This window comes from Sus scrofa, chromosome X (genome assembly GCF_000003025.6).
Source record: "Sus scrofa isolate TJ Tabasco breed Duroc chromosome X, Sscrofa11.1, whole genome shotgun sequence".
Lineage (NCBI taxonomy): Eukaryota > Metazoa > Chordata > Mammalia > Artiodactyla > Suidae > Sus > Sus scrofa.
This window is the reverse complement of record NC_010461.5, coordinates 89,169,100-89,196,522: the sequence shown is the minus strand read 5'-3', so window position 1 is coordinate 89,196,522 and position 27,423 is coordinate 89,169,100. Positions and strand designations below refer to the sequence as shown.

The 27,423-nt window shown below is 39.9% G+C and overlaps 1 protein-coding gene across 3 annotated transcripts in view; it reads right to left on the bottom strand.

Moving 5' to 3' along the window:
• COL4A5 (collagen type IV alpha 5 chain) overlaps window positions 13,217-27,423 on the bottom strand; it is a 224,470-nt gene continuing 210,263 nt past the window's right edge. For all 3 annotated transcript variants that reach the window (XM_021080779.1, XM_021080778.1, XM_021080780.1), the window contains 6 exons: window positions 27,152-27,250; window positions 25,562-25,774; window positions 17,986-18,163; window positions 15,850-15,964; window positions 15,335-15,507; window positions 13,217-14,477 (listed from right to left, as the gene is read on the bottom strand). In XM_021080779.1, coding sequence (XP_020936438.1) covers window positions 14,396-14,477; window positions 15,335-15,507; window positions 15,850-15,964; window positions 17,986-18,163; window positions 25,562-25,774; window positions 27,152-27,250 — 860 coding nt within the window. In that variant the 3' untranslated portion in view covers window positions 13,217-14,395. The remainder of the gene's footprint in view (window positions 14,478-15,334; window positions 15,508-15,849; window positions 15,965-17,985; window positions 18,164-25,561; window positions 25,775-27,151; window positions 27,251-27,423) is intronic.

The window sequence follows — 27,423 nt, the reverse complement described above, 5'->3', positions numbered from 1 at the left end:
TTTAACATGAAACAAAAAAGTAGAAAAAACAGCATTAGTGAACTACAGGAAAACTTCAAGTGTCTTAGTACACATGAGTAGAGTCCATGGTGGAGATGGTGAAGGACAGAAGAAAACATTCTAAGAAACAGTGGACATTATGGTGTCTTGTCTTTTGTTTAAGTCTTTAAGCCATTTTGAATTTATTTTTGTGCATGGTGTGAGAGTATTTCGAGTTTCATTGATTTATACGTAGGTGATGTGGTATACTACAATGGAATACTACTCATCCATAAAAAAGAACACATAATGCCATTGCAGCAACATGGATGGAACAAGAGATTCTCATACTAAGTGAAGTCAGTCAGAAAGAGAAAGACAAATACCACATGATATCAGTTATACGTGGAATCTAAAATATGGCACAAATGAACCTATCCATGGAACAGAAACAAACTAATAGACATAGAGAACAGACTTGTGGTTGCCGAGGGGGAGGGGGAGGGAGTGGGATGGACTGGGAGTTTGGGGTTAGTAGATGCAAACTATTGCATTTGGAGTGGATAAGCAATGATGTCCTGCTGCATAGCAAAGGGAACTGTATCCAATCACTTGTGATGGAATAAGACAGAAGATAATGTGAGATAAAGAATGTATGTATATGTATAATTGGGTCGCTTTGCCATACAGCAGAAATTGACAGAACATTGTAAATTAACCATAATTTTAAAAAGAAACAGTGATCAAAACTTTTCCAAATTTGATGAAAACAGTCAATTCACAGGTCCAAGAGGCTTAATAAATACCAACACAAGAAACATGAAGCAACTATACCAAAATACATCATGGTCAGGAAGAGAGATAAAGGTGACAGTAGCTTCCCCATTAGAAATTATACAAGTGAGGAGTTCCCGTCGTGGCGCAGTGGTTACCGAATCCAACTAGGAACCATGAGGTTGCGGGTTCGATCCCTGCCCTTGCTCAGTGGGTTAACCATCCGGCGTTGCCGTGAGCTGTGGTGTAGGTTGCAGACGCGGCTCGGATCCCGCGCTGCTGTGGCTCTGGCGTAGGCTGGTGGCTACAGCTCCGATTCAACCCCTAACCTGGGAACCTCCATATGCCGTGGGAGTGGCCCAAGAAATGGCAAAAAGATAAAAAAAGAAAAAAAAAAAAGAAAAAAAAGAAATTATACAAGTGAGAAGACATTGGAGCAACATCTTTAAAGTACTGATAGGATTTTTAGAAAAATGTCTACCTAGAATTCTATACCTTGTTAAAGGGCTTTCAAAACTGAAGGTGAAATACAAACTTTTTTTAGAAGGCAAAATAAAGACTTTTTCAGACATTTAATAGATGAAAGATTCACCAGCAGACTGGTCTTCAAGAAAGGAAGTTTCTCATGCATGGAAAATTAAAGAAGATGGAAATATAGACCTACGTGAAAGAATAAAGTAGGCTGAAAATGGAAACTACATGTATAAATTTATGAAATATTTGTATTATGTAATTGCTTTTAAAAGATACTTGAGGACATCAGTAGGAATATAAGGACATCTGAAAATTATCTTCCCCTTAAAAGCAAGGAGAATACTAACAAAATGATCAGAATCAACTTTTTCAGACCTCTGGAAATTAACCAAAGGCTTATAGCTATCTCGGGAGTGTCTGCTCAAGAAAAATGGTTTAATCTTGGTAAGAACAGTGAGCTTCATGGTATTTTAACTTGCCCTATTCCCATCTCCCCATCCTTAGCTATGTGGTAATGTAGAAAACTAAGAGCCTTCCATCATGGTGAAAACCAACAACCTGGCAGGCACTGGAATGGACTTAACAGGGCAGGAACTCCTTTCAAGCTCCATTCCTAAACGACTGCCATTATTGACCTGTTTGGTGGTTCCAAGGATGAATCTACTCACAAGGCTGCCAGTGCATACAAATTTTCCCTAGGGGCATGTGTCAAAAACCAATCAGAATTAGTTGTCTAATACTGCAGCTGCCTGAGGCTGTGGATAACAGTTAGAGAAAACAAGAGACTAACCAGAAATCTAAAAGGAAAATCTAGAGGATGGGATGGGATGTCCACATGAGGCTCTGAAAGCTCGGAAATATTTTTGTGAACCTAGAAGGGAAAGAACAGATGTAGCGATGTGAGCATGCCCAGAGCTGTTCACATGTTCCTGAGACACCTGAAAAGATCCAAAAGCTCTCACCATTCCTAAACTTTCGGCTTCTATGAAAGCAGGAACTGAAGGCTAAATGAGAGTTGTAAACTGCCTGGCTGAGTGTTGAAGATGTGTCCCCAGTGAACACATGGAGCCATTCAACAATGATGGGGTGATTTTCTGGCTCCAGGCATTTACGGAAATCTCTATTGAATATTTATCTGGACACTAATCTAACTGAGCAGAGACTGTGGTGGTCACACATGACAAAAAATACAGATTTTTAGAGAATTAGTACAGAAGTATCATTAAACAAATAAGTAACAACAAAGAGCTACAACAACAAACCCTGGGGGGGGGTATCTGATATCCAAAGCCACCATATTGTTATTTTAAATGTTCATTTTCAAGAAAAAAATATGAAACATGCAAAGAAGCAAGAAAATATGGCCCATACACACTATTTAACTACTTCTTCTCCTGTGAAAGGAAGTAGTAAACAGAAACTGTCCCTGAGGAAGCCTTGACTTTGGGCTTACGATACAAAGACTTCAAATGAGTAATTTTAATGTTCAAAGAACTAAAGGAAAACATGTCTAAAGGACTAACAAAAACTATGAGAATTATGCCTCCCTAAATAGTAAATATCCATACACAGAATTTATTTTTATTTTATTTTGTCTTTTTTAGAGCCGCACCTGTGGCATATGGAGGTTCCCAGGGTAGGGGTCTACTCAGAGCTGTAGCCTCTGGCCTACACCACAGCCATAGCAACGCAAGATCTCAGCCATGTCTGCGAACTACACCACAGCTCATGGCAGTGCTGGATCCTTAACCCACTGAGCAAGGCCAGGGATCAAACCCACAACCTCATGGTTCTTAGTCGGATGCGTTAACCACTGAGCCATGACACGAACTCCCAGAATTTATTTTTAAAAAGAATCACATAGAAATTCAAGAGTTTAAAAGTATAAAACTGGAATGAAAAATTGACCAGAAGTGCTCAACAATACATCTTAACTGGCAGAAGAAAGAATCCTGAAGATTGAAGATTGGTCAAATGAGATTTTATCCAGCCTTAAGAATACAAAGAAAAAAGAATGAAGAAAAATAAAAGAGGCTCTGAGAACTATGGGGCACCGTCAAATGAGCCAACATATATAATAATGGGAGTCTCCAAAGGAGAAGGGAGTGACAAAAGGGCAGAAAAAATATTTGTAGAAATAATAGCTATAATTACCAAGATTTGATGAAATACACTAATCTCTATAGCCAGAGAACTCAATGAACTCCAAGTAGAAACAACTCAAAGATAATCTCCATTAGTATCAAACTGTCAAAAGTCAAAAACAGAATCTTCAAAGAAGCAAGACAGAAGCTACTCATCGTGTATAAGAGATCTTCTATGATAGTACCAGGCAGTATTTCATCAGAAACCAAGGAAGCTAGAAGGGCTGGGCTAATATATTTCAAAATACCACCAGAAAAAAAAGAAACTATCAACCAAGTATTCTATTTTGGCAAAATTATGCTTCAAAAATCAATGAAAAATTAAGATATTACCAGATCAACAATCGACAAGTGAATTCATCATTAACTTGCAGGTGTATACCTAAAATAATCAAAAACTGGTATCCAAACAAATACTTGTACACAAATGTTCATAACAGCACAATTCATAATCACCAAAAGGTGGAAATAACCCAAATGTCAATGGATAAATGGATAACCCAAAAGTGACATATGCATAGAATGGATTATCATTAAACATAAACAGATGGAAGTACTCATTCATGCTATCATGTGGATGAACTTTAAAAACATTATGCCAGGAGTTCCCATCATGGCTCAGTGGTTAACAAATCCGACTAGGAACCATGAGGTTGCGGGTTCGATCCCTGGCCTTGCTCAGTGGGTTAAGGATCCAGCGTTGCTGTGAGCTCTGGTGTAGGTTACAGATGTGGCTGGGATCTCACGTTGCTGTGGCTCTGGCGTAGGCTGGTGGCTACAGCTCCAATTGGACCCCTAGCCTGGGAACCTCCATATGCCGCAGGAGCGGCCCAAGAAAATGGCAAAAAGACAAAACAAATGAACAAACACATTATGCTAAATGAAAGTAACCAGATCAGAAAGGTCACATTTTATATGACTGATTTATACAAAACATCTAGAGTAGGTAAATCCATAGAGACAGAAAAGAGAGGAGTGACTTCCAGGGGTTTCTGGGAGTGGAGAGTGACTGCTTAATGGGTACAAAGTTTTCTTTTGGGATAATGAAAATGTTTTATAACTAGATAGAGGTGGTGGCTGTCTACATTATGAATGTGCTAAATGCCCCTTGAAATGGTTGCTTTAAAATAGTTTTATGTTATGTGAATTCTACCTCAATTAAAAATATTAAAGAATGAAGTACTGACATATGTTATAACATGGATGAGCCTTGAAAACATTACACTAAGTGAATGAGCCAGGCACAAAAGGCCAAATATTCTATGATTCCATTTATATGAAATGTCCTGAGTAGGCAAATCTTTAGAGATGGAAAGTAGATTAGTAGTTGCCTGGGCCTGGGGGAGGGAGAACTTGAGGAGAGTAGAAAGTCATTGCTAGTAAGTATGGGGTTTTCTTCTTCTGGGGTTAGATAGTGATGATGGTTATGAAATTTTGGGAATGTACTAAAAACCACTGAATTGAATACTTTCAGAGGGTGAATTTTATGTTATATGAGTTACATCAAATAAAAAGAGAAGGTACTACTTAAACAACAATAATAAGGATACAGTATGGGATTTATACCATATTAAAACTACAGTGTGTGAAAAATGACACCAAGCTCAGGAAGGATTGAAAGTATACTATTATATCATTCTTAAAGCATCCATGAAATGGCATTATAGAACTTGAATACAGATTGTGATAAATAAAAGATGTGTACCATAAACCCTAAAGCAGTCACTGAATTAATCAAAGTGTTATAATCAATATGTCACGAAGAAGATAAAACGGAATCAGAAAAAAATTCAATTAATCCAACACACAGTATTAAAAAGTGAACCAAGTACAAGTAGAAAATAAATAGCAAGATGATAGATTTAACCCTAACCATATCAATAACCATATTAAATGCAGTTCACTAAAAGGAAAAGTTTGTTAGACGTATGAAAAAGTAAGATTAAACAGTATGCTGCCTGTAAGAAATCTACTTCAAATATAAAAACAGAAATGGATTCAAAGTTAAATGGTGAAGAAAATAGACCTTGCTAACACTAACACAGAGCAAGCTGGATGGCTATACCGCCATCAATGCAGATTCCAGAGCCCAGAATATTAACATTTTCTTTACCATATTACCATTATCATAATGATAAAATAATCATTTCATAAAGAGGGCATAAATATCATAAATATTTATGTATCTAATAAGAGATCGTCAAAATAGATGAAGCAAAACCTGATAGACCTGCAAGGAGAAAACCCTTAGCCCCTTGTCCTATGCCCACAGCTGTTTCTGTTTGCTCAGAGGACAAAACAACCAGTTTCTCCACAATAAGATATTACCACATACCGGTCAGAATGGCTCACATCAAAAAGTCTACAAATAACAAACGTTGGCATGGATTTGGAGAAAAGGGAACCCTAGTACACTGTGGTTGGGAAGATAAATGGGTTCAGCCACTATGGAAAACAGTATGGAAGTTCCTCAAAAAACTAAAACTAGAGTTACCATATAATCCAGTATATATATATATTAGAAGAAAATAAAAATACTAATCTCAAAAGATAACATATATCGCAATGTTTGTAATAGCAGCACTACTATTTACAATAGCCAAGATATGGAAGCAACCTAAGTATCCACCAACAGATGAATAAATAAAAAAGATGTAGCACACACACACACAATGAAATGTTACTCAGCCATAAAAATGAATGAAATTTTGCCATTTGTAACAATATAAATAGACTTGGAAGGTATTATGCTAATTGAAATAAATCAGACAGAAAAAGACAAATACTAAAGGTTATCTTGATCCAGCAAGCCCACTCCTAGGCATCTCTCCAGAGAAAACCATGACTTGAAAAATACATGTACTCCAATGTTCATTGCAGCACTCTATACAATAGCCAAGACATGGAAACAACATAAATATCCATCAAGACAGGAGTGGATAAAGAAGATTGGTACATATACACAATGAAATATTACTCAGCTATTAAAAGGAAAGAAATAAGGGCATTTGCAGCCACACGGATGGATCTAGAAATGATCATGCTAAGTGAAGTGAGTCAGACAGTGCAATGCCAACATCATATGCTGTCACTTATATGTAGAATCTAAGAAAACAGGACACAATGAACTCTGCAGCACGGATTCCAACTCACAGTCTTTGAAAAACTTCTGGTTTCCAAAGGACACAGGTTGGGGTTTGGGGGGATGGGGTGGGAATTTGGGATGGAAATGCTATAAGATTGGGTTGAGATGATCATTGTACAACCATAAATGTAATAAAATTCACTGAGAAAAAAAATAAGGTTATCACTTATACGTGGAATCTAAAAAAGAATACAAACGAATGTAACAAAATAGAAACAGAGAACAACCTAGTGGTTAACAGGGGGAAGAGGGAAGGAGGGAGGGGTAAGATAGGAGTGGGGATTAAGAGGCACAAATGACTATGCATAAAATAAATAAACTACCAGGATATATTGTATGGCACAGGGAATATAGCCAATATTTTATGATAACTTTAAATGTAATATACTCTATAAAAATACTGAATCCTTATGTTGCATGCCTGAAATTAATATTACACTGTAAATCAGCAATATTTCATTTTTTAAAAATTGCTAAATACAAGGTGAAAAAAAAGAAAGAAAATACCAGTTTCTCAGAGCAGGAGAAGGATGTATTTGTGAAAATGGCCTTAGGTTGTTATCTCTTTTCACTCCGTGTGCTGTTGCTGGCCTTAAGGTGGGCAACAGTTGCCACATCTGCAAGCACATAGTTAACTCGAGAACATGGTTAAACCTAGTAATCTCAATACCTGTCTTCTTACTATACTGATTACTATAAGCTAAGCAGTCCCCTATTTTAACCTAGATATTTTCCAACTTGTCTTTAACCTTCCCTGCATCTGTAATCTGATGAATAACCACACTGCTTGGCCCAGTTGCTCTGATGTTTGTTCATCTGTTTCCCAGCCTAAATTTCTGCGGAAGGGAGCCAAAATAGCAATGTTACTACATGCGAAATATGACCAGTGCAGGTGATGGTTAGCAAACTTGAGTTGCTTCTGTGTGTTTATGTATGTTAGTGACAATGAAATATAATGGACTTCTGTGTTGGAACTAAAGAAAAGTTCTCCTCCAGAGTACTTTCTACATTGCTGACAATAGATAGGCTCTGCCTGATCTCGGGTTTACAAAGCAGTCAATACACATTGGTCCTTACGTGGACACTAGTAGCTCTGCAGTACTTACAGACCAGAGCATTCAAATTTGAGGATCCTGTCTGGATTCAAGATGCCCAAGGAAGGTCATGTGATGTGGGCACCAGGCCAGACTTACAAGGTTTTTTTTTTTTTTAAGCTATGGAGACTTAGACCAAACAGACCAGAGTATCCTGAGGTACAATGTATTTATGGTAAGTCACCTACCTGTGTCCAAGGAATAATTCTAAAGGGTCTCAGGTGCTGCAATGGTGCTAGGAAAAGTACTCATCATCATCTGGGAATTAAGATTTGCAAAACATGCAGCTCATCACTTCTCATGAGGCAGAGACCCCCGTATAGCCACGAACCTCCATGACACAAGATTCTGAATATTTTGACACAGGCATCTTCATGCCTAGATGGTGATGGTTTGATTTTGATTGAAAAAAAGAACTCAGCAGTTTGTCCTGTGACCTTGGGAAAGTCATTTAACCATTCTAAGGCTCCACTTCTGCATCTGTAAAATGCACGGTTTGAATACATCAGGGTTGTGGAGGCTCAGATGAAATAATGTGTGAAGAATGACATTTTCACGAGGCCTACATGAATGTGTTACTCTTGTTGCTACTGAGGCATCAGTGATAGTGTTCCTTACAGCCCAAGCAAGGGCCAGATTATTATGTCAGAGAAAGACACACAGCTCTGGCATCTGGTTTACCATCCTGGCTTGTGACAGACTGGTAACAGCAAGCACATTACGAGCCCCAAGAAAGTCAACCCGCACACTGTTTCACTTTATTTATTTATTTATTTAGTCTTTTTGCTATTTCTTTGGGCCGCACCCACGGCATATGGAAGTTCCCAGGCTAGGGGTCGAATCGGAGCTATAGCCACTGGCCTACACCAGAGCCACAGCAACTTGGGATCCGAGCTACGTCTGCAACCTACACCACAGCTCACGGCAACGCCGGATCCTTAACCCACTGAGCAAGGGCAGGGACCGAACCCGCAACCTCATGGTTCCTAGTCGGATACGTTAACCACTGCACCACGACGGGAACTCCCTGTTTCACTTTAAATGCAAGCATCTTCACTTCTTGGCAGGCTCCATGTGGCCCTGGTTGACACGAGCAAGTTGTCTCGGACTGCCTTTGGATTGAGAGGCCATTGCATCTTCTGTAGTCTCCAGTCTAGGTATTTACTCTGTACCCTTGATGACTAGAAGGGAAGCAGATCGGAAACCCTTCTGCAGGCTTATCTTTCCCAGAGGCTCTTGAAGTTGAAAACCACTTGTTTTAAGTGGTTTACATTGTCTCTGTCTTGGCCTAGTAACCCTTTGGGGTGTTTTACAGATCACAGTGAGGTGCACCTGACCCGGTGGATTTTTCTGGTGCAAGTTGTACTACCAGGAGTTTTCTCTTGGAGCTCTCAGGGATCGGCTATCAGTGCTTAGCAGCCAGTCTGCCAACGAGACAGCTGAGATTCTGCATTTGCAGTTAGGATGAAGCAAGCTAAATGCCCACCTAGGACTTCCTTTGTGGCTCACAGCATAACGACCCAAACGACCACCTGGGCGGGAGTCAAGATGCATTCTTTAGAGATGCAGTGGGACAATCTTGAACAACTCAATGATTTAGCATCACCATGAATATGTTGTGCCTCATTGCACCCTAAGAACCTTGGAACGTGGCTTCCAATAGTTTGGTAAGCTAGGTCTTAGATGAAATGAAGTTAGCTCATTTCTACTGGCACTTCCCTCAGTTCAAAGTGCATGTCAGTTTAATCAATTCACCCTCATTTTGCCACCTATAGAATCAAGCCTCTCCGACAGACTCTGGAGACAAGAAGCAGTTGTGCCTTCGTCAGGTTATCAACAATCAGACAATACACTTATATTGGGATAGTCTGAGGAGAGCTTAATTAGAAAGGAATAGGTGGTGTGTAGCGGAACCACAAAAGGTAACGCCAGAGTCCAGGGTTAGCAGCCCAGCATCAGATTTGTCATCATAAACATAGACCTGAAGGGATGAGAAGAAAGAGGTTACTAGAATCAGAGAGAGAGAGAGAGAGAGAGAGAGAGAGAGAGAGAGAGAGAGAGAGAGAGAGAGAGGAATGGAGAAAGTCCTTCTACTAATTTTGGGCTTTGTCTGTTCTTCCTTCTCTAGATGTTTGAGATGTAAAGTTAGGTTGGTTGGTTGGGGTTTTTCCTATTTCCTAAGATTATACTGCTATAAACATCCCTCTCAGAACTGCTTTTGCTGTGTCCCATAGGTTTTGGATTGCCATATCTTGGTTGTCACTGGTCTCTAAGTTGCTTTTGATCTCCTCTCTGGTTCCTTCAGTGACCCATTGATTGCTTAGTAGCATATTGTTTAGCTTCCAGGAGTTTATATTTTTTCGTTGCTTTTTTTTTCTTTGTAGTTGATTTCCAGTCTCATAGCATTGTGGTTGGAGAAAATTATTGAAATAATTTCAACTTTTTAAAAAATTTACCAAGGCTTAATCTGTGGCCCAAGATGTGATCTATCCTGGAGAATGGGGTTGAGAAGAATGCTGCTTTGGGATGGAATGTTCTCATCTTGAGAGGAACAGAGATATTCAACTGAGGAGTACAGCCAACCTGATGTGATTCCAGAGGCCCCATAAAAATGCATACTCTAATCTCATCTTGTCCTTCGCTCTGCTGTCCTTTTGAGGGTATTCCATTGGTTGAAACCAAGCAGAAGCCAAAGGGTGCAGGAACCATCTGGGGCAGAAAGCAGGGTGAATGAAGAATGTAATGTGAGAGTTCCCTTGTGGCCCAGTGGAAAGGAACCCAACTAGTATCCATGAGGATGCAGACTTGATCCCTGGCTTCGCTCAGTGGGTTAAGGATCTGGCATTGCTAAGAGCTGTGGTGTAGGTCGCAGATGCAGCTCAGATCCCGCATTGCTGTGGCTGTGGTGTAGGCTGCCAGCTGAAGCTTCAATTCGACCCCTAGCCCAAGCACTTCCATATGCCATAGGAGGCCCTAGAAAAAAAAAAAAAGAATGCTGTGTGAATCTGGAGGAGAAAAACAGAAGATACCTGACATACACTGGTGTATGACAGCAGCAATTCATCATCCTGTGGGGTCAGGGGTTGGGCATGCTGTCTACTCATAGAAAAATAGAGAATTAAAATTACATCAATGTGATTTTAGTCTGTCCATGTGTTAGAGAACAGGCTGGTGAGCCAGCTGCCTCCTGACAACTACTGCTAATCTATCCTATTCTGGCCTCGACTTAGAAAGATCTGGTAGTCAAAGATAGAACAGCACACCTCTTCTTGGGAGCATGTATCATATGACTACCTACCTTTCTGGTTGATTTTGGATTGCTATCTATCGTGGTGCCCTACAGATAAGAAGTATCTCATGAATGTTTATTGCTATGGAACTTGGGGGACAGGCCTGTCTCAACTTATTCCTTCAGGAGTGTTTCCACCACAAAAACCTTCCAAGCATCCTGAATATACTCTAGAAACCACTGCTGAAAAATGGAAATGACATCTGATTTTAAAATATTACTCAATTTACTTTGAAACTGCCTCGGGATGAAGGTGTTTTTATACGCCAGCTCGAGATGAGTGCTTGTCTGCTCAAAAAGCCAGTTGAAATCCTGGCCAAACAAAAGTGGCTGCAGAGAGGTGCAGGGACATTTGCTTCTGTGTGGAGGGGCACAGGAATTCCCACTAGGGCCAACTCCTAATCAGGCTCTTATGAGAATCTTTGACAGCAAAGCTGTTCCTTATTTTGGATGCAGACATTGGGTAACTGGGCCACTTAAAATACTTGCTATTGATCTTTATGGGGATGGGAGAATAGGAATCTGGAGGTAAGGCTTTAGACAGTGCCACTGCCACTATTGATAATGAGCTCAGCAAACTGTTACACATGCGGATTTTTTTTTATAGGCGATAGTGCCCTCTTGTGATTAATGTATGAATAAACTTCTGATGGCTTGGCATGGCCCATGAGTTTTCAATTAAACATGCCAATTGAGGCAAAGAACCTCACTGGCACCATAAGAAACAGAAAGCATCTTTCAAATTTGGCCAGGTGAGAAAAGATGCTGTACAATCACAAGTTATCCAGTAAAAACAGTTTTGGAAGCCTGGAAGTGATTAGTGTGATACCAACATGGGGCGTATGTGTTTGTGTGTGTGCATGCCATGTTGGTGTACACACACACACAATCTCACTTGGGTGATACACGTAAGCAGAACAGTTCATTCATTGCCTGCCTCTGTAGGAAAACCATTACCTGTGTTTGATTGCAAAACTCACTAGAGATAACTACTAGAGCAGCTACATCAGAATAACCTTTGAATATTCAGTGGCAAGGGTGAGTCAAAAGCATTAAGGTCCTGGAGTGGATTGGGTTCCTATACTTTAAACAACAACAAAGCAGGGCTGGGGATAGTTGAGTATTTAAGAAACACACAGACCAGCTGCACATGCAACTATTAAAATGTTAGGAGGTTCTTTTTGCGCCAAGGCTTTCAAAAGGCTAAAAGGGAGAGGGAAAGCTACAAACAGCAACATCTCTGGAATCAGTGTTTGCAACTGTAACTCAAGGAGAAACCTTCAGGTGTACAGCATGTAGAAAAAGCTATGGGATGTAATACGGCATTTTCACTTAAAATTACCCATTAGTGTTTTCACGCGTGCAGCTCCTGGAAAAATAAAGCTAGACTTTGCAATTGGCTAACCTTGAAATCAGCAGTATTGTTAGGTAGTTACCGTTGTTTAGAACCTACATTTTACTGCTACGGACTCTAAGCTTTCAATTTTGCAAGGGTCTAAAATTCTAAAAATTGCTTGGTTGTTTCATATCTTAGTTGTCACACACGTTTTATTCTAGAAGCTTTTAGAATCTCCTACTTTTAGCAAATCCCAGACTATTTTCGAGAGGTCCATGTGTTCATTCTTTTTTTTTTTTTTTTTTTTTTTTTTTTGTCTTTTTGCTATTTCTTGGGCCGCTCCCGCGGCATATGGAGGTTCCCAGGCTAGGGGTCGAATCGGAGCTGTAGCCACTGGCCTATGCCAGGGCCACAGCAATGCGGGATCCCAGCCGCGTCTGCAACCTACACCAGAGCTCACAGCAACGCCGGATCCTTAACCCACTGAGCAAGGGCAGGGACCGAACCCGCAACCTCATGGTTCCTAGTCGGATTCGTTAACCACTGCGCCACGACGGGAACTCCCATGTGTTCATTCTTAATCATGAGGCATATTAACCTAATATTAACTTAATCTGCCTGAAGTATTCTTAATGAATTCTTCCCCCAAGAGAAGAATTTTCTTGCTCAGCCATCAACACAATATTGTTAACACATGCATTATCTCAAAGATACTGTCCAATGCATTTTCTTCATTGGGAAAAGGACTTTACGATATGTTGCCTATCAGGGATTAGAGTGAGCAGAGTCTGCAGAAGCCTCTTTTGCTTTACGATTGCTCTGAGCGATGCTGAGACGTGCAGATGTGTCGTCTGTCTGCAACGGAGCAGATCTTCACACACAAGCTGAAGAGATACACAGCAAACCATCCTTACACCATATGATATCTTTAATTGAATTGATACAGGTGAGTTAAAAAACATGACGTGAGAAGATGACAGCTAGGGAAAGAAGGCATTTATTCTATGACTACTTATAAGAACATGTTGAAAATAAAGAAGGGTAAAGGACCATCAGGTGGCTTTGTAACTGAAGAGAGAAGACTAATCAAGTATTGTCTCCCCAGTTCTTGTACAGGCAGAGACTATAGGAGAAAAAGCCTTACATAAAAAGCACAGGGAAAAGAATGGCCAATTTAAAAAATATATTTTTGCTTCTCAAAATTATTTGGGAGAGCTTCGCCCAGTCGGGAATGAGCAAAAACAAGATGTAATAACCATTAAAGCTGGGGGCCTCTGGTGTTCAGAGTTTCTTGGCGAATACAGCAGAAGAGAAACTGCTTCATTAGCTATTATAATTTGGTATGTGACGTGTACATTTACAATTCTGATTAAAGTGACTAAAAATGACCTATTTTTTCAAAGTCGAATAGGAAATTAGGGGCTAAAACTCAAGATAATTTTACTCTTGGTAGGAACTCGATGCAAGAATATAAATCCTCTCACTTTGATAAACATGGATATAAAGTCTTGCTGTCTGTATTCTAGGGTTTCCTAAGTTGTCTGTAAAGAGTGATTCATGTCAGGTCACATCTAAATGACTCGACATTTTAAGCTAAAAGGCTGTTTATACAATATACACAATCTTTACTTACAGAGCAAAATAAGCTTAACACTTTTATATTAAAAAAAAACTGGGATACAGTAGGATTAGTAGCACCATGAAAAATAATTCTTCCCCCACACGGCAGTCTTTTATTTCACTCAGTGTGATTCTTCTCGTAATTGAATGTTTAACGTGCCGTTTTAGTTCCTGGGCAAAATATATCATCTTCATCTTATGATCCTTGGAGAAAGTCATTCTGGACCCAAAAAGTAAATTCGTTTCCTTATTACGTTCGTAGGAAAATAATAAGAGACCTTGCTCTGGCCCATTGCTGAGGTACCTCTTATTCTTCATGATTACTAGGTCAGCATGTTCTCTTGGTCATGTATAGTAGCACCATTGGTGGCAGCAGTGGTAAAGTTGGGGAGAGTGAGACATTGCATCCTGGGAGTTATACATATGTATGTGTGTGTGTATACACACACACACACACACATACACACACACACATATATATATATACGTATATATATATATATATCACATTTAAAAACACACGAGGAATTCTTCAAAATGTTATGTCCTCTTCATGCACACTTGACATCGGCTAACACGTGTCCTCAAGTCTCCTGCTTTCAGCGTTTCTGACTGAGGTTTGCTGGGGAATAAGAAATAAGACTATCAGCCGAAACTTTTCTGGTATTTCAATTCTATTAACGGTTCAAATTCATACCCACACACTCTCTCTGTGTTTAAGCAGCTCTCTTGATGACTTAATGGTTAACTTGTGAGCAATGCGATCTAAGGCAATGACTGGTATGGCCGAAGAGCTATTAGTGGTCACAGGTATTTTTGTGACTCTCCTCCCCACCGCTATTATCCTTGTCCATTTGTTTCTCCCTCTTTTCCTCCTACTCATTTGTCTAACGGCCCTAGAATAAGGGGGATCAGGACAACTAATGATGAATAATGACAATACATAACACCTAAGAATTATATAAATATAATACATAAGAAAAATATTCATAACTCAAAAAGAAGCAACATATAAAAATAAATTGAAACTGCAAAAATAATCCAATAGATTGAAGTATCCTGAGGTAAATGTATGACATGTGGACTTATTCGAACACCTGGATGAAAGCCTTGAAAAAATCCTGGGAACGGAGACTACTGGACTAGGGAAGGCAGATGACTGCTTTAACATCTGGGGTGGCTTCCGTCTGGTTAAATAACGGCTCACTTGTTATGGAGCAGGTCACTTAAAACCTTGTTCTGTCTGTTTTGCATGTAAACAATTACTACCAAGCCATCTCAAATCACATACACCTATTAGCAGCCAAGTCTGCTTTTCTGACCTGAGTCTGGTATATGGGGAGAACAAGCAAGAATAAAGGACACAGTCCATTACACTCCTAATATTTGTTGGGTATAAACCATCCATGACTGCCCCTCTCTCTTCTCTAGCATCTCTGAAGGAAGCTAGGACCTCAGCTAAAGCCATAAACACCTTACCTGAACATGTCTGACACATCTACTGTTGCCAGCCAAAAGCTGTAGGAGTTGGCATAGTAGTTGCAGGTGCCCCGCCCATGACACTCAATGAAGGGAGCTGAACGAAACTCTTCCAAGCAGGAACCAGGGGAGGCCAGGGCTTGGCCTGAGCCCTCTGCCCCTGCACTTGTGTGCTAGAAAAGACAAGGGAGCATGTGCCATAATACCACAGTGAATACCCAAAGACATGTGCTGAGATTGGCCGAAAATTCAAATTCAGTTAAGGAACTCGAGCCAGCGGTAAGAAGAAAGTATACACACCAAGGGTACTCGACAACAACAAAAAAACCAAAACAGGTGGATGATGAAAATACACTCCAGCACGTGTGGGAGGGGGAACACAGTGCTTAGAAAGAAGTTTTATGAGGTTGAAGCTTCTTACTGCACAAATGACAGGGATTCCTCGTGTTAGGAAGAAATGCAGGTGTGATGGACAGTCAGCTATGAGGACAAAGACAAGGAAGAGTGTTTCGTACCATCATGAAGGAATAACCGATCCAGAGAGAATCCCATCCCTGAGGACAACGGGGAATCTGGATGGTCTGACTGTGCACCGCAATCACCACAGCTGGAGCTTCACATACTGCACATCTGGTAAGGGAAAGGGAGAAGGGACACAATTTACAGGGTGAGCACATGGGAAACAGCAGTTCCTCTTCTTTGGAGGCCTTCCTCATATCAAAGCCCATTAAGGTGTCTCCAATGTTCAGAAAAAGAGGTGAAAGATGCACTCTGAGAATTTCTTTTACATAAGCCCTGTCTTCCAATGTATAGGATAAAGTTATAAATGAAAATGCTAAGTATTTTTTTTTAAAAAAAGATACTAGAGAATCACCACTATAGCATCTTCTTTTTCCATTCTGCCCTGAATTCCTATTCATACTTTCTGTGGTCAATGTCATCATTGCTGTAAGGGTTTGGCTTAATGTATTACACATATTACTTGCTGTCAAAGTGCCCAGCTGGAGGTTAGACACTGAGTAATGCTGAGACTGCGGGAAGAATAATGTCTGGTAAACTGGCAAAGACAAGAAACAGACACCTTCTTAATCCCCACCCATTATTTTTGGCCCAAAGGATATTTATTAACCATTTGGCCATATCTATGGAAGTACAACATATCCAGAATGCTGGGCAAGCACCCAGGCACTTGGAGATGTGGCTTAAATCTAGAACATGAAGTAAAATAGCCAAATGGTAAATACAGCTGAGTCTACCAAATCTTTACTAAAAAGCATGAGGGGACCTTCTGAAATATGACTAAACCAATTTGGCAAAGTTTATCTACAAAAGATAATGCCTTTAGGGGACCTTATACTCCCAAGAGGAGTCTGGACTAACAAAACGCACACAAAAATGAATTCCCAAAGAAATTGGGAAAATATATTAAAAAGGGTACCACAGATGTGCTATTAAGAGAGGCTAAACTAGGTTTAACCTTTATATCCAAAGTCAAATAAACTAGAGTTTCCAATGATACATCCTTAATGGTTACCAGACTACTACTAGATCGACTGGGTCATGATCAGATTGAAAATGGCAACATATAATAGGTCTAGGAAATCGAGTTAAACTTGGGTTCTACCGACTAGCATCCATGAAGATGCAGGTTCGATCCCTGGCCTCACTCAGTGGGTTAAGGATCTGGCATTGCCATGAGCCGTGGTGTAGGTCACAGACGTGGCTGGGGTTCCGCGTTGCTGTGGCTGTGGTGTTCCCTAGCCTGGGAACGTCCATATGCCATGGGTGCTATCACTTTTTCCTTCCCATGACGAATCAAGGGCCAAATCCTATTTATTCTACGAATGTGATACACATACCCACCCCACTGAGAGTTCCAATCCACTCCCACCAGGACTACAGCAATATCTTCAGTCTAAGTTGTTTCTCTACCTCTGGACTATTCCCTTGGTAAGCCATGTCACACACGGATGTTTCTGTAATCTTCCCCAGAAATGCAGCTCCCAAACTTCAGAGCTTCCCATTATATACCAGATAAATTCCAAACTAACATCTTCCCCTTAAATACCAGATAAATTCCAAACTAACATCTGACACTGATAGTAGAAAGCCTTCTACTACCTGGGTCCAAACTAACTTTCTGTTCTCTTCTCCCTATGCAACCTTTAAAAACTACATTCTAGGCACATCAATCTATTACCTATTTCCAGGTTCTCTACCTGGTATGCCTTTCTAACTATGTCTCAAGTCCTTTCCATCCTTCGAGGGCTAAGCATTTCAAATCACATTTCTTTCATATAGTCATCTTCGACTGCTCATGTTGGAATGAAACATCTCCTTCCTAATGCTTTCATAACATCTTATAAGATCTATTGCAGCACTTAGCTCAAGCCTGATGTATATTAATTTACATATAATTGCCTAATGACTAGACAGTGAGTTCTCTGCATATTATACAAAGCTATCATGGGTCCTGGTCAAAAGCAGATTTGCAATAAATATGAACCAAACTACATATTGAATTATTATGAAGGCACTTCTGTTCGCCCTAACCTGAGAGGAATATGATCAGATGATCAACTTTGGACTCATTTCTAACTAGCTAAACTAACTGGGGATTGGTAAAAGTCAAAGGTATCCCAGTGTCTCACCGACTAATGAATGGCTGGATGCTCTGGCCCTTCAGGGGCTCCATGCTCATTGGCATGGGCTCTGGGGTGGAGAGCCAATAAGAATAGTCATTTCTTGAAGCAAAGTTGCAAACATTATTGATGTTGCAGAACATGAAAGGCATGGTACTGAAGCGACGAAGACAGCTGCCGGCCGTCCCTGGGAAGAATTAGGGAGGAAAAGAAAAAGTATCATGATGAATTAGTTTCTTCTAACACAGGAACAGCCTTTCAATGAGAAACTTTCCCCCATTTCTTAGATAATGAATACACTTTACTTCTTCAGGTATCAGGCGCACACTTGCTCATATTTTAACATTTCTAAAATCTGGTTCTATCTTACAATGTATGTAGACATTTATTGTGGTAGCTCATTACGTATCCCCCCAACACTTTTTAAACTAGTGATGCATTTTGTAAACAATGAGATCTTAAGGAGAATATTGGGTAAGGGACTGTGGACAAGTGAAAGGCACACACTGAGTCCTTATAATATCATATCAGTATTTCCTCTCCAAGCTACCCTCTCTTCTTCCAAGACATCCGCAGCATGTATCTTGATCTTGTGTGAGTCTGCCATCTCTAAGCCTGGGGACATCTGTACTGCTGACCAACATGCCTAGCTACCACAGATGGATTCGGAGGTAAATAATACAAAGGAAATAAATAAATAAGAGAGAAAGGGAGGGTGTGGGGGGGGAGGGGGAAAAAAAACTAGAGCCTTTGAATTTCTGAGCTGGTAGGGGCAACAGAGCTTCTCCTCTACCAGCGATCCAGCTTTTTTTCTTATTTCCTCACAAAAGAATGATGAAAAATGATGTACCCCTTCATACATTTTAAAGTTGGCATCTCGAATTTTTCATCAGAAGTTTAAATTGATACTGTGCCAGTTATGAAGATACTGGTTATTGCCTCATGGCTCCAAATCCACCCTTCTACACTCTATGTGGTAACACTGGAGCCTGGAACGTTGCCAACCACATTTCAACATTGCCAGCTGTCATGTCTAGGGTTCTGTGAAAATTTATTTAAAAACAAACTTACACATCACTCTTGTAAATGTGTCCAGGGTAATTAGTTAAAACATAATAATAAACCTTTTTTGATAACAAGGGATTTTATTTGCACCCTGTTATAATCCAAGTATTTCTTTTTTTACAGGCATACATTTATATCTAAATTTTCATAGTAAACAAACATACTCCTAAGTGAAGTTTTCCCCATATTTCCATATAAAATAATGTTGAGCATACTTTTGAAATTATAGTTGATTTACAATGTTTCTTCAGTTTCTGTGGTACAACAAAGCGACCCCATCACACACAGTTCCCTGTGCTGCACAATAGGGCCCCATTGCCCATCCATTCCAAATAGAAGTTTGCATCCCCAAACCCCAAACTGCCTGTCCATCCCATTCTCTTCCCTCCTCCCCCCAGGAACCACAAGTCTGCTCTCCTTTGCTGTGATCTGTTTCTGTTTTGTAGACAGGTTCATCTGTGCCATATTTTATATTCCACAAATAAGTGATCTCATATGGTATTTGTCCTTTTCTTTCTGGCTTACTTCACTTAGTATGAGAATCTCTAGTTCCACCCATGGTGCTGCAAATGACATTCGTTTATTTTTTTTAATGGATGAGTAGTATTCCATTATATATATGTACCAGAGCTTCTTAATCCATTCATCTGTCGATGGACATTTAGGTTGTTTCCATGTCTTGGCTATTGTGAATAGCGCTGTGATAAATGTAGGGGTGCATACATTTTTAAATGAAAGTTTTGCCCATATATATGCCCAAGAGTGGGGTTTCTGGGTCATATGGTAGATCTATATTTCATTTTCTGAGGTATCTCCATAGTGCTTTCCGTAGCAGTTGTACCAATTTACATTCCCACCAGCAGTGTAGGAGGGTTCCCTTTTCTCCACACCCTCTCCAGCATTTGTTACTTGTGGACTTGTTAATGATGGCCATTCTGACTGGTGTGAGGTGGTACCTCATAGTAGTTTTGATTTGCATTTCTCAAATAATTAGTGATGTTGTGCATTTTCTCATGTGCCTACTGGCCATCCATATGTCTTCTTTGAAGGATTGCCTGTTTAGGTCTTCTGCTCATTTTTCAATTGGGTTGTTTGTTTTTTGCTGTTGAATTGTATAAGTTGTTTGTGTATTTTGGACATTAGGCCCTTGTCTGTTGCATCATTTGCAAAGATTTTCTCCCATTCTGTGGGTTGTCTTTTCATTTTTTTTAATGGTATCCTTTGCTGTGCAAAAACTTTTGAGTTTAATTAGGTCTCAATGGTTGATTTGTGTTTTTATTGCCATTATTCTGGGGGGTGGATCAAACAAGATGTTGCTGTGATTTATGTCAAAGAGCATTCTGCCTATGTTTTCCTCCAGGAGTTTTTATAGTGTCTGTTCTTAGCTTTACCTCTTTAATCCATTTTGAGTTTATTTTTGTGTATGGTATTAGATAGTGTTCTATTTTCATTCTTTTACATGTAGCTTTCCAGTTTTCCCAGAGCCATTTATTGAAGAGGCTATCTTTCTCCCACTGTATGTTCTTGCCTCCTTTGTCATAGATTAGTTGACCACAGGTGCTTTGGTTTATTTTGGGGCTTTCTATCCTATTCCATTGATCTATATTTCTGTTTTTTGTTCCAGTACCATACTGTTTTGATAACTGTAGCTTTGTAGTATTGTCTAAAGTCAGGAAGCTTGATTCCTCCATTTTCATTTCTCTTGTTCAGTATTGCTTTGGCTATCCAGGGTCTCTTGTGTTTCCAGACAAATTTTAAAATCTAATAATCCTTTTTAAAAGTACGTAAACACATCTTTAACAACTGGAAATTATACAATGTTCCTTTTGCATTTGGAAATTATATTTCCACTATATTTCTCTCATACAGTTTTATCCCATCATAATTTTTTATATTTGAAGGTCATTTACCATATTTTTCTGAAAGAAAAATTTTAAATAACTTTTTTTTTGTTTTCTTTTGGTTTTTAGGGCCACACCTGTGGCATATGGAAGTTCCCAAGCTAGGGGTTGAATCAGAGCTACAGCTGCTGGCCTACACCACAGCCAAAGCAATGCAGGATCTGGGCCGCATCTGCAACCTACACCACAGCTCATGGCAATGCCAGATCCCTGAACCACTGAATGGTCTGGGGATTGAACCTGCATCCTCACGGATACTAGTCAGATTTGTTTCTGCTGCACCACAATGGGAACTCCTAAAAGAAGTTTTAAAAACTCTCTGTGACCATAAGGCTTTACATGTTAAATATTCTAATTTGAATCACCATCTTTATAATTATTATGAATTCACATTGATCAAAAAGATACATATTATAAATTTTGATAACACTAAACATTAAAACTAACCTTTTATTGGCAGTGCATTTCTTAATGAGATGAATTAGGAGTGAATTATAGAGCTTGAGTTAATGGAGACTTTAACAAAGCCATTGTCCCTTTGAATTTGTCCTGTAGAGGTTTTCATGTTTTAAGGCAATATGCCAGAGTATGATTCCTTTATAAAGTGGGAGCTGGGTGGTAGTGGAAAGGAATGTAAGAAAAGCAATTATCCAAAGCATAAGTGTATACACAGGTAGTTCAACTTTAGGAGAAAGTATATATGAAAACTGAGGATCTGTAAGCTAATTCCTTTAAAATGATACACTGGGAATTCCTCCTGTATCTAAAGGGGTATGCTTATCTCAGACTGAAGATGACTGATAAAAGACCAATAATCCTTAAAAGTGGCAGACTGTAAAATGTAATAGGTTTGTGAGGCACCTAGGAACCTTCAAAAGTTCCCCAGGCTGAAAAAAAATCGTTGATTTAGTCTGATTTATACTTCTTTCAGAAAACAACAAAACTGGCTCTGAGAGGTGACTAACAAAGTCACGTGAGAACAGATGACAAAACTGACATAAATGAAGAACAGATGGGTTTAGAATTGGTAGGTATTGGATTCAATTCTCATCTCCATCACTTTTGAAGTGTGGCTTTGAATAAATCACTTAACAGCCTGTGTGTGTGTGTGTGTGTGTGTGTGTGTGTGTGTGTGCGCGCACGTGTGTGTGTGTAAATGGAAAAAATATAATACTTATCCTGTATCTTTCTTGATCACAGTTGTGAAAGCCAAATTGGATATGAAAGTGTTTGTAAATATAAAGGAACTTAAAAATAAAACTAACATTACTGCCTAATTAGAGATAGAGATGGAAATATCCCTGGTCTCAGAAAGAAAAGGAAGAAGTACATAAAAACAAGGCCCATGATGGTGAAGATATGTGTGTTTGGTTGCACTTATGCTATAGGTTGCCCACAGTGGCACTGAGTTCTGATTATAGCCTCCAAACATTCAAAGAGAGAGTGATCTCATGAACTCTCAATGACTCTCAAATTATAAAGCTAAAAGGCTTTAATAGACTAATGGTTATTAGCATGTTCTTTTCTCCCAGACAGAGCAGTTTTAGTATTAAGTCTGTTTCCTCCACGTTCTTTTCTATATACCATAATCCTTTCACTAATCCAGTATAGACAGTGGATTTATTTGATCAGGTGGTTTGTCCCTTAATATCAAACCCATAACTACCTTTATTCTTTGTTTAGCCATCAAGATACCTACAGTTTGATCCTTGAGCTAGTCCTAGCATACTCCCTGCAATCCAGCATCAGACTGGGGATCTTGGGACCTATCATAACCTTTCTATGTCTGAATCCTAAGCTGTACCCGAGGCAGGGACAGTTCATAGTCTCTACATCTGAATACATACTATGACAGCCCTTCTTTGACCAAATACATACATTTTGAAATGACGTACTAGATAATAGGTCCCATTTTTTCTTTGCATTATATTTGAAAATTTCATGATGCTCAAAGCTGGTACAACCACTACGAAGAACAGCATGGAGGTACCTTAGAAAACTATACATAGAACTACCATATGGGAGTTCCTGTCATGGCTCAGTGGTTAACGAATCTGACTAGGAACCATGGGGTTGTGGGTTCAATCTCTGGCCTCGCTCAGTGCCTTAAGGATCCGGTGTTGCTGTGGTGTAGGTCCCAGACGCGGCTTGGATCCCGCATTGCTGGGCTCTGGCATAGGCCGGCGGCTACAGCTTCAATTAGACCCCTAGCCTGGGAACCTCCATATGCTGTGGGTGTGGCCCTATAAAAGGCAAAAAGACCAAAAAAAACTACCATGTGACCCAGCAATCGCACTCTTGGGCATATATCCGGACAAAACTTTCCTTAAAAAAGACACATGCACCCACATGTTCATTGCAGCACTATTCACAATAGCCAAGACATGGAAACAACCTAAATGTCCAAAGACAGATGAATGGATTAGGAAGATTGGGTATAGATACACAATGGAATACTACTCAGCCATAAAAACAAACAAAATGATGCAATTTGCAACAACATGGATGGAACTAGAGACTCTCATCCTGAATGAAGTCAGAAAGAGAAAGACAAATACCATATGATATCACTTATATCTGGAATCTAATATCCAGCACAAATGAACCTTCCACAGAAAAGAAAATCATGGACTTGAAGACAGACTTGTGGTTGCCAAGGGGGAGGAGGAGGGAGTGGGATGGATGGGGAGCTTGGGGTGAAGAGATGCAGACTGTTGCCTTTGGAATGGATTAGCAATGAGATCCTGCTGTGTAGCACTGGGAACTATGTCTAGTCCCTTATGATGGAGCCTGATCATGTGAGACAAAAGAATGTATACATGTATGTGTAACTGGGTCACTTTGCTGTACAGCAGAAAAAAATGTATTGGGGAAATTAAAAAAATCAATAAATTTAGATATTAAAAAAAAACTTCTTATGCTTCCTAGTCACTTGATAGCTTAGGGATTGGAAGTTTATAAGCTTGATTATTGGTATAAGTTAGACCCTGACAGTAAAGAGAATAGACTAAACAAAATGAGAAAAAGTTTATGGGAGAAAGACTAGAGAAAATTATCTAAAAGATAAGAGTATTTTTACAATGAAGATTTGTTGATTGTAAAATTAGAAAATGATGCTACATAAAGAAAGCAAAAGAGGGAAGCAGGAGTAGCAGAGGAAAAATGAAAAGGATACAAAGAAAAGGAGAAGAAGAAGAAAGGTGGTGGGCAAACTCCTATCTCAGCAGGCTCTATAAAGTGGCTTGTGACTATGGCTTCCATATATGTGGATGTGCCTATGTTGATGGGCCAGAACTGTCTGGCAGGTGTGGCCAAGTGCCCTGGGAATAGAGTGAGCAGAGCAGAACTCTGGAGGGCTCTGTTGCTACAGAACTGTTTTCACAAAATGGCCCAGGTAAAGAGACTTCGGGAGGCCTCTTTCTATAGAGACCCCAGAAATTGGGGGCCTTGGCTATCTTCTTAAATGTCTTTATGGAGGCAAAAGGAATAGTTTTTCCTAAAATAGGCAGCCCCAGGTCAAACACTGGGGCCTCAAAATCCAAAGTCATTATTCCAGAAAAAGAAATGTTGGAGATTTGGAAGCAGTCTTGAGAGTCATCTAGTCCAGTGTCATCCCATCAACCAAACCGCCCGCCCTAGTACAGAGAAGCTGCATAGAATACATTAATTGAAGTGGATTTCATATGGAAATACAGTGCTTTGTATAGCTTTAAACTGCTCTGATAACACTTTATAAAGCTAAGGCATTTCTTCTAGGAACTATAAACTAGCAAAATTAAGCAATGATCTTACTTTCTTTGATCTAGAAACAAAAATTCTCCTCAGAACTTATCTTTCAACTTAATAAATACCAGTATCATAAAAGAGGAAACTATCTCCCATGAGTTATGAACATGACCCACTCAAGCAGCTGCTCTACGGTAGAGAGCCCACGGAATCTGTTTCCTCAATAACTAAGCTAACAAAAGTAAACGTGGCCCTTTATAAAACACCTTGCTCTAGGCCAAGAATTGTACCTCACAGTAGCTAAGTAATGCTTTTAGTTTAAAGTATTATTTATTTAAAACTTATAGTGAATTTATTCAGTTGCCCGTCACATAGTCTTTGACTTGGAAGCTCCAAAAGAATAAAAAGATGCACTTTGGCCACGGCTACTCGACAATGCAGCAGGATTTTCAAAATAAAAATAAAAAGTCAGACAGAGAAAGACAAATACCGTATGATATCACTTATAGCTGGAATGTAACACACGGCACAAAAGAAACTTTCCACAGAAAAGAAGCTCATGGGCTTGGAGAACAGACTTGTGGTTGTCAAGGGGGAGGGGGAGGAGTGGGAGGGACTGGGAATCTGGGGTTAATAGATGCAAACTCTTGCCTTTGGAATGGATAAGCAACGGGGTCCTGCTGTATAGCACTGGGAACTATATCTAGTCACTTGTGATGGACCATGATAATGTGAGAAAAAGAATGTATACATGTATGTGTGACTGGGTCACCTTGCTGTACAGTAAAAAATTGACAGAACACTGTAAACCAACCATAATGGAAACAATAAAAATCATTTTAAAAAAAGAGAAAAAAAATGCATAGTAAGAAATTATACGTCAATTGTCTCACCCAGGTCTTGACCATGAGCTCTTTTATTTCCTTGTACATACAGGAGAGAAAAGCCTTCATAAACCAGGGTCGTTCCATGCGGGCATAGTGGTGCATCTGTTGTCTGGCTGTGACGTGTGATAAGGAATCCATGAGCAACAGAGGAGGTTCCAGGGGGACCTGGGGGACCTTGCAATCCATCTGGCCCAGGGGGACCATCCAAACCACGGGTACCTATTTCCAAAGAATCATCAGTATACAATTTTAAGAGCTGATTCACTATTGCGGCTACCGACCACACATATGACCTCGTTTGATTAGTTAACTCAGTATTTACAGAAGGCTTATAAAGCCATTGTCAAATATCATGAATTTGGAAATGAATAAAATATGGTCCTTGCCCCCAAAGAGATTTAAATGCATTTTTTTTTCCTGGAATTGGTTGATGCCATTAGGCACTAAATAATTATTGAGTGAAGGGAACATTACATGGGAAGAAGTGATGCTGATTTGAAGAGTCGGTATGTTATCTAGTCTCTTGCTGGATTAAAGAACCCCATGACAAAACTGTGGCCTGCTGTTTTGTTCATCAACGAGAAAGGAAGGGTGTGGTTCCCACAGGTCTGCCAGCTTCAGTGCTGAAAAACATTTTCCTTTGAATCTGTCTGAGCAATTATTCTCAGGCATACATTTTTTGTTTAGGGAATAGTCAGGGCACTCTAAAGAAGCTTTTCAAAATGTCTAATTGCAGTCTACCACTTGTTCCCGTTCTCCATTTGGCCACTTGATGTGAGTTTACTTTAAAAAAATGTCTTCACATAGAGGCGTTTGGCCACTGTGTGTGTAGATTTTCATTTGAGGGGAACATCCCAGCAATGCCCATCTTTCTTCCCTGGAAATATAGTTAATGAAATGGCAGGGTGTTGGTTCTAGGATGGCCACAGGTATCACCAATACCTTGTCACCACTGCTATTGCTATTTTTTTTAAACACAAACCTTGGTGTTTATATTTTTTCTCTCGCTATATATATAATCTAGAGTTCTTAAAACATAATGAAAATTATCAGAATAGTTAGGTACAATGAGTACCTAGAAAATTCTCATTTTGAGGAAAAGCTGGTTTTCTGGTGCTGTAAACACATAAATAAATATACCCTTTCTATGCTTCCCTTTTTTTGTTGTTGTTGTCTTTTTGCCTTTTCTGGAGCTGCTCCCATGGCCTATGGAGGTTCCCAGGCTAGGGGTCTAATCAGAGCTGTAGCTGCCGTTCTACACCAGAGCCACAGTGACGCGGGATCTGAGCTGCATCTGCGACCTACACCACAGCTCCTGGCAATGCCGGATTCTCAACCACTGAGCAAGGCCAGGGATTGAACCCACAACCTCATGGTCCTAGTCAGATTTGTTAACCACTGTGCCACGATGGGAACTCCATATGCTTCTCTTATACTGGCAAAGCTGTGTCATCCTATTTTTCTCAAGCCAACAGACTCTCGAGCTTGCCATGCTCTGTCAAGAGGAGACTATCACAGCTCCAATTGGAGGCCGTACTTCCAGAGGCCTCCCAGACTTAAAGACTAGTGTCAGCAGCAGTGTTTTACTTGTCTCACCTGGCTGGCCTGGTAAACCTGGGTCTCCTTTGCGCCCTCCTGCACCATCAAAGCCAGGGAGTCCATTGCGTCCAGGATCTCCTGGAGGGCCAATTGGACCTACAGGAAAAAGAAATAGGGTTTTCAAATGTGGGGAGACTAAATCCACATCCAGATAGATCGGGGACACTTAAGGTCCTTGAGTGTCACTGAACTCATGATCTGATTTTGTCTTTAATCCAGATAAATGAAGGAATAGCTCCAGCCCAGGACAAAAGAAGCAGACAAGGATG